This window comes from Melampsora larici-populina, assembly GCF_000204055.1.
Source record: "Melampsora larici-populina 98AG31 unplaced genomic scaffold MELLAscaffold_21, whole genome shotgun sequence".
In the NCBI taxonomy this organism is placed as follows: domain Eukaryota; kingdom Fungi; phylum Basidiomycota; class Pucciniomycetes; order Pucciniales; family Melampsoraceae; genus Melampsora; species Melampsora laricis-populina.
The window spans coordinates 155413-163783 of NW_006768785.1; the positions used below are offsets into that span (position 1 = coordinate 155413).

At 40.4% G+C, this 8371-nt stretch overlaps 2 protein-coding genes across 2 annotated transcripts; both read left to right on the forward strand.

Moving 5' to 3' along the window:
* Nucleotides 1-269: 269 nt before the first annotated feature.
* MELLADRAFT_63615 (uncharacterized protein) lies at nt 270-3063 on the forward strand (the record flags this gene model as incomplete). Its single annotated transcript, XM_007410548.1, has 11 exons — nt 270-731; nt 856-990; nt 1083-1201; nt 1329-1364; nt 1437-1654; nt 1715-1734; nt 1817-2275; nt 2342-2616; nt 2770-2823; nt 2878-2930; nt 3008-3063. 11 exons carry the CDS (start codon nt 270-272, stop codon nt 3061-3063), a joined length of 1887 nt encoding a protein of 628 aa, XP_007410610.1.
* Nucleotides 3064-4269: 1206 nt separating this feature from the next.
* MELLADRAFT_43615 (family 4 carbohydrate esterase) lies at nt 4270-6800 on the forward strand (the record flags this gene model as incomplete). The annotated part of the gene is made up of 7 exons (XM_007410549.1): nt 4270-4523; nt 4595-4713; nt 4782-4867; nt 4953-5039; nt 5111-5413; nt 5476-5869; nt 5930-6800. 7 exons carry the CDS (start codon nt 4348-4350, stop codon nt 6343-6345), a joined length of 1581 nt encoding a protein of 526 aa, XP_007410611.1.
* Nucleotides 6801-8371: the final 1571 nt, after the last annotated feature.

The window sequence follows — 8371 nt, forward strand, 5'->3', positions numbered from 1 at the left end:
GCGCCAATTGAAAACAGTCCGCAACTTACAGCGTCCTCCCTAGAAACGACAACGCAGGAAGACGACTTACTGCGCTGTATTCGCGCGATAACCTACCCTTCCCCGCCTATCCGGGACAGCTACAAAAAGAATTCTTCTACCGCAGGCCCACATCTCGGGGTTCAAGAGGAGACTTTTCATTCGAACACTGAGCTCGTAGATATTGATATAAGGCGAGTGATTCTGTGGATATAAAAAGTCGTAGCATGGAGTAATCTGACAAGTATAACATGTTTAGCACTCTTGACATTTATCGTGGAGAGGCAGAACAAGACACGGACCAAGGCCGGGTCGCACGCAAAGGGTCTTCTACCAAAAAGCCCACATTTACTTTTTGCAGAGCGCCTAGCCCGACCATGCCATCATTCAGCCGGTGCAAAGCATCTTCAGCTGTCGATCTCACCACTCTGAAGGCTGCTCAACAAGCTAGTCAGAGTACACTAGACAATCTCCCTAGCCGCATTCTCAGTCCTCTTCCACCGACTCCCACTAGTGAATCCGCGTCATGCAGTCAAGACCTTACTGCACCCTTGGTATTAGATCTTCAGACTTTTCAGAGCTATCTTTTGCTGGAGGAGTTTCGCACAGCTTTTCGCGAATGGCTTGCACTGGATCCGGAGCTACATAAGGAAGGGTTAATGAAGCTGGATTGCTACGTCGATCAACGAAAAGCTGAGGCGCTCGTGAAAGACGTGCGCAAATACAGCCTCTGCCTTTTCAGTTGAGTCGAGCAAATCGTGATTTTGTCTTTTATCACGGCGATTTGACTCAAGTTGAATTATATGAACAGGTGTTTATCATGCTGACGGTACACAGGCAAGGTCAAGTTTCCTGCCTGGTTCTGTTGTGGAAGATACGTTAACCAATCTGTCAAGATTGGCCGTTTTAGAAAGCGGATTGGAAGCCAATCAAGCATGTCTAGTCTCGTCTCTTCATGAGAATGAATTCCATGTGAGTGTAGATTTGAAGATTCCTTATGACTCATCTGACAGTATGAATGACCAACATACGGATATGTTTTGACACTCATCTTAACTACACAGATGTTCATAAAATCAAAGTTGTTCGCGAAAGTGAAAAACCGACGGAAAGGACACACAGAATCCAGTACATCAAATGAGATCAACCGCCCAAGTTTCTGCGTGACCAATCCCCGGGTACCGTAAGTAGATACCTGAGCAACATGAATAAAAAGCGACAGTATTGTAAGATAAATCTTTATCTGACGATCAGATATATTGTTTCGACAATTTTTGTTCCCATGTGGCATCAATTCTTTCTTCCCACAGTAATAATCCGATCGTCATGGTCTCTACGGAGTTATTGTAAGATAAAACTTTGTTCTCACTGTACTCGTGGTTAATAACTAATCATCTTCTCCATGGCCTGAATATCAGACAACTAACTGGATATGAAGCCAACGAGGTCATTGGAAAGCCTTGCAGCATGTTCAACGGAAGGGAAACTAGTGCTAGCTCCATTTATCGGATGGACACTGCTTTTGATGCAGGTGGATCTTGCGTAGAACTTTTGCTGACCTACAGGAAAGACGGACGTGCTTCATTTTGTATTTGGGCAATTGAGCCTTTGCATGACTCGTTTGGACAAGTAATGTGTAAGCATCATCATCATATAACCATTGTACGAAATTGGCTGTTGATTTTGCTTTTTGTAGTCTTTGTAGCTCGGCAAACGGTGCGTTCAATCATTCATCATTGGCACGTTATGTGGCTTCTGAACTTCTTGATTGTTGATATCTTGTCCAAAACGAGGGTAGGATGTCACCAGTGAACTCGAAGTTCCGCTGTCGAGCTTCTTGGATCTCAAGATACCCCGAACCACTGCCGCAGATTTGAAAGAAAATGATATACCGTGTTCCCCAAGGATGCAAGACTATCAACTCCAACAGCGCAATCTTACCCCAAGCCAATTGAAACACTTAACAAAACCTCCTCGGAATGGCTCTCTTCATGGAAGCCTTTACCATAACTCGAGCCGAGCAGCAAGCGTACGGTCGCTTTATCCGCAATCGATCGGATATCACAAGAAGGACCTTTGTAACAATGCCAGAGGTGTGGCCAAAGGCGTACTGCGCAAACGTCAGAGTGGCATGCACGCGTTTGATCAGGTCTACAGCCCACCCAATGGCCTTGAGCATACTTTTCAACCAGCCTATGATTTCGAGCCAAGCCCCACAAGTCCAGAGTTGCGGATCAGTGGTACGCCTTGCCACCACGTAAGTCACAAGAGTTAGTACATCCGACCTAGGAACGGCACCTAACTTTTGTTGAACCTCCTGCAGTTAATGATCATCAAGCGCCGAGACCATCGAATCATGTACGCAAACGAGAAGACATTGAAGTTCTTCGGTCAGTACCATGTACATCTCCGAGATCAATTTTCAAGCAAAAGTCGTCTAAAAATCCTTCGATCGAATCTTACAGGTCTTCAGACATATTCTAACAATGGAAGCTATGAACCAGCTCTTCTTAAACAAGATGTTCTTGAGTTCATGCATGGACAAACACCAAAAAGCACTCGAGTATTGAGGAACTTTGCGATTGAGCTTTTGGCGCGGTGAGTCTTTTATTGTTGAGATTCTTTGCAATACGATCAAACTACACGTCGTCTACCTAAAGGCAATGGAAAATCTTTGACGTCGTTGCGGACTGAGCCATATCTTGCTTGAGTGTTGTACTTATTTGTGATGATTCCTTTGCATCATCTCAGCGCTCGGTCTGGCTGTTGCGAATGTGAATTCAACTGGAACGACGATAACAACCTGTGAGTATCCGACCTATCTCATTCTCACTCGCCAAGACTTCTGACATGTGCCAGCGTTCCAAGTGAAAAACCTGGCAAAAGCCGCGTGAGCTTGACTGGAGAACTATGTAAGGCAGCTTTTATCTACTCTTGACTTGCCAAGTTTGTCAAACAATATGCTGACTTTCTTTCTACTTGTCTGTAGCTACAGTGCACGTGAGTAATAGTCTAGCCATTCGTCTAGTAATTTGGGCTAAATGATTGATTCATATCTGCTGTTTGTCGTGCCGAATATCTGGTCTTTCAACAATCCTACTCAGTTCACGCCTCTAGTTGTAGGTCTCTCTCTCACTATTTGGATTGCTCTTGATCCTCATCTAACGACTTGCCTTGCTTGACGTTTCATTTTAGAGTGGAACGGGACATTGTGCACTCTATGTCGTTAGCTTCGATTGAAGTAGCAATGCAGGGCCGTTGTGAGATAAGAAAAAGTTAGCAGCGACATCGATACCCACTCATTTTTGTGTGAGATTAACATTTTCGACCTATGACACTCCTTCTCTCATCGAAAACTGTAGTACCTTTCCAAAAATTATCAGCTTCATGTCATTCCTTTCTCAATATTTACTTAACGGGAGCCATTGAAGTGTTGACTACGTGAAGCCTCTCATTAGAACTGTCAACTTCACCACAAACATAAAAGTATGTCTTTAGGGCAGCAAAAAATCACTAGTCGTCAACAAGGTTGTTCCAGCTTCCTACCTGTTTGTGTGCTAGATTGACTCAAACATTGCATGTTGAGTCGCATTTGTTTCTAGATATGTCCTGTCCAGTTATGTTTCAAGCCTATGGATCATTATGGGCAGCAACAGCCAACTACTAAGTACCATTGCAAGTCATGAGCAAAATCAAAAACAAGACGCAAGAAAAGGAGCAGCTTTGACAGAGTGAGAGACAGAAAAGCACTCAAACTTTGACAACGAGAGATGGAAGAGATGCAGCCGCTAAGCCTCAACAATGGGTGTGTGATGTCCACATATGATTGTACATAGCTCATAGACGGATGATGCAAACACACGCACGCGGCGGACGCACGAAAACATACAATGAAATTGAACTCAAAAACACAATTTGGTTTGGCGGGCCGGGGGGGAGTGTATGTGGTACAACTACAGAGTATGTAGCCTTTAGCTTCCGTAGTATTTTCCCTTTTCAAAACCCTGGGACGTCTGATTCCGCGATATCATCCGAATGTACATGATTAGACTTCAAGTGAAATTTCCTCAACTGCCATTGTTTCTTTTCTCAGCGTGTGTGTGAAAGATTGGTCCAGTCCAGAATTCACAAATTTGAAATTGATTACTAAGAGTTGAACTATAGTTTTAATATTAGAGTAAATTAAACCATACTTTGAAAAGGGCTGTTCTCATTTCCAAGTTGGCTTGTTGACCATCGATTGAAGCTTTATTTTAATTTTAATAGCTTTTGTTTACCTTCCTCTTCACTTCATTCTCAACTTTTCTTCATTTCTAACTTTGACCGGGCATGAGAGCTTCTCTGGTTCCTATCATACTGGCTGCTGCCTCATCATCAGCTCTAGTTGCTGCTCACTCTGCTCATCCTGGTGACCTTCATGGTTGTCGGCCACTTCAAAAACGTCAAGCAATTCCTGCCGGTGGTGGTGAGGGTGGAGCTTCTTCGGGACCTGCTAGTTCCCCTCAGTATGTCTTTCTTCACCATTCAACCTATCCACAAATTGCTTTTCTTGACTAACTTTTCTCCATTTTGATAGATCGGCTGGTTACAGCTGCGATGCTAATTCTTGCAAGCTACCTAAATGTCAATGTGCCTCTATCACGCCTCCTGGCGGTCTTAAACCAACTGATGTACCTCAGTTCATTGTTTTCACTGGTTTGTCCTTTATTACCTTACTACGCTTAATAACCTCTTATACTCACAACCTGCTTCTTTCTTCTTAGCGGATGATGCCGTTCAATCATATACTATCAATGCTGTCAATCAATTCCTCGCCCAGCGGAAGAACCCCAATGGATGTCAACCCAAGGTTAGGAGATACGCATCATCATCGTTGTTTGGGATCTGACTGATTGAGTCGCCAATCGCACTTCTTTCGTTTTTCTGGCAATCAGATGACCTACTTCGTGTCACTCAACTACACCAACTATTCCATGGTCACTGATTGGTATGTGGCCGGAAACGAGATCGCTGATCACACTGTTTGTCTCGTTTTAGCATGTCTCCCGTTTTTCAGCCTTTGAGACTCACTTCTGATGCTTCTCTTGATTAGATGACTCACGTCGGTGACGCACCTGTCAACGAGATTGATGGAAACATCATCGCTCTCAACTCACTCTCCGGTATTCCGATCTCTGAAATACAAGGATTCCGAGCTCCATACCTTAACTATTCCGTCAATACTATGCAACATCTAAAAGATGCCGGTTTCACTTACGATTCATCCACCACATCAGCCACCCCTGCCAACATGTCCGGTACTGATGCTTATTGGCCTTACACGCTTGACAGTGGCTTTGCAAATGATTGCTTATCCGTGCCAGGTCTCTGTCAGGGCAAAGTCAAACTTCCAGGGGTGAGTTTGACCCTTCTGTTTCAAGATTTTGACATTGGGTTTTGACAAGATTTTCGTTGTAGATGTGGGAGATTCCAATGTACGGTATCTTTGATGAGAAGCAAGCAGCTGGTGTTCATTTGATGGACCCTTGGCTCGATGACGCAAACCCAGATAACGTTTTAAATTGGATGAAGTCTACCTTCTTGACTCATTACAATGGAAATCGACAACCTTTTGGTCTATACACTCACCCTATCCATCTTGCTATGGGTTATCCCGGTCTAGCTGATCCTGTTGCATTAGTCAAGATGGTGAACGCATTCTTAGATTGGGCTCAACAAATGCAAGGTGTTTGGATCGTTAGCAATGCACAATTGCTTAGTTATGTACAAAACCCCGTTCCTATCAGCAACCTTAACAGCGTTGCTGCCCTAGGCTGTACCACGCCATCAGTTTCTGACAAAATCTGTAACGGTACGATCACCTTCTTTGTTCATTCATCAGACTGTACATTCTGACGCGGCTCTCTTACAGGAATGGTACCCAACCAACTTGGTCTACTACAGAATTGTCCCTTCAGCGACTTTCCTTTCACCACATGTTACGGATGTCCAGCGAGTCCACCAACACCTACAAACCCATTACCACCACAAGCAGTCGCATCCGGAGGAGCAAGACATCGATTACCTGCAAATTGCTCAACTCCATTCTGGGATCCAATTGGAAACAAATGTCTTTGTACTTCCAGTAGTTGTCAATTTAATGATCAGACTCGACCAATCGGGCCTAATGGGGCCAATTTGACTGGTGGTGGTACTGGTACTGGAGATAGCAATACAAGTCCAACCAGTATTTACACCCCATTCAAGAGTGGAGTCGCTCATAATTTCCCTGAGGGTCTCCTTGTAGCACTTATGGTTGCTATTGGATTCAGCTCAATGATGTTTTGATTTTAAGTAATTTATCGTTTTGCATCATCGATATCTTTACTTTTTTGCAGAACTCACTCTGGACCTCTCTTTTAGTTGATTCTTCACAGATTCTTGATTCTTCATTTTTCTGATTGTAGTTCTCTGTAATCCTTTATTCTCTGTCCTACCTTGCCCTTCTTTTTTGTTTGCTCTACAACTCTCCAACTTTTTTGGAATCATCAGATCTATTAATATATATCTATCTATCTATCTCACTACTATTCACCATCACTTTTACTAACTTACATGATTGCAATCGGAATTTTGGATAGATATGAAGAAACCAAAGTATAAGACATGATACTTGCCCATTGAAGATTTGGACTTATGTCATTGCATTTTGTCTTTGTTTGATGTTTTTTTTGTCTGATATCCATTGAACATTTTCATCTTTTTTCAAAATTAATGAAGATTATCTTTTTTTTGAATTGGTCAAGTCTGTGCAACTTTTTACACGCCTAAACAAGGTTGCATAGGTAGACCAACGTTGTGGAATAAAACCTTCGGGCTCAAAATTTAATTGAACATGATACTTACGTATCAATAGCATCAACAACTTTGCCAATTGGATTGTACATGCAATATACCAAATTGATCTTAAGATTGATCATCAACACAAGCTACCAAAAGAAATGGTCAAGAAGAGTGTATATGCATGTAACTTCTGTCTGCAATGTAGGTATGTAAATCTAGAAATCCAATCCAAACAAAAAAGTAAATATTACAAGCTCGATAAAAGAAAAAGAAACAAAATCACAAAAGGTATATTATGTATTAAATTTTAAACCAAAGAAAACGAAAAAAAAACGAGAATAGAAAAACCCAAAAGGGAAAAAGTAAAGAAAATGGAAGTATATTAATAAAAGCATTGCAATTATTTGAAGAAAGGAAACAAGAATAATTCTTGATTGATTTTCTTTAAATGTTTAAAGAGATTTGAAGTATTCACATCAAGAAAAGAAAAACCTTATGATCAAATCATTCAAAGATCGAAATGTATATATTCAACAAGAAGAAACTAAAAGATGAGTTTCTTTCTTCTTCATTATATATTAAACCCACTGAAAAGAAGGACCACGTTGAGTTTTTAAAGGTTTCTGATGATTATCAATACCTAATTTTTCAAATTCATTTGGTTTTACATGATCGTCAACTTTTTGAATTTCAATGTTTTTAGGTGTCAAAACTTGAGGATGATTAGTGATTTGATTCAAAGTAGCTTTCCTACTACTACTACTTTTCTTTGAATGATTCTCCTTTATTTTATGATCTTGTGTATTACTATTAGTATTGATGGTATTAGTACTTAAACGAAATTGACGTTCACGTTTTAACTATTCAAAAGTCAAACAAATAGATTGAGTATTTTGAAAGTCGGGGAAGAAAAGAAAGAATGACTTACATATTCTACTTCTTGTTGTTTTGCTTCTAATGCAATATTGAGTCCTTCAATATCTTCTTTCAAACTGACCTTTATTTTCCGTAATGAAGTTACTTTTACTGAATAACCAAAAGAGGAATGAAGAAAGAGAAAAATAGAATTAGTTATATGACTTAAAGAAGACTTGGAAAGGGATAAGTTATACCTTCTCGATCTGCAGATTCAGATCTTAATTTTTGTATCATCTCTTTATACTCTTTGAGTTTAAATTCTAATTTACTTTTAGTTTCTTTCAGTTTATTGATTTCATTAGATTGATTTTGATTTCTTTCAATTTCTAATTCAAGCTCTGTTCGGGTTTGATTTGAATCGATTTCAAGTTTTGATAGTTTTTCTTCTTGTGTTTGATTTTTTTGTTTTGATTCTGAATATTGGGTTTGTAATGTAACGAACTCAATCTCAATCCTTTTGATTTCTTGTTCTAATTTGTCTTTTTCATTTCTCAATTGACTTTCTTTTTGACTTAAACTTTCAATCATTTCATTTGTCTTTTGATCTTTCTCCACCATTTTCTTCAATCTTTCTTTATTTTCTTGAACCTCTCTTTCTAATTCTTTTTCATAT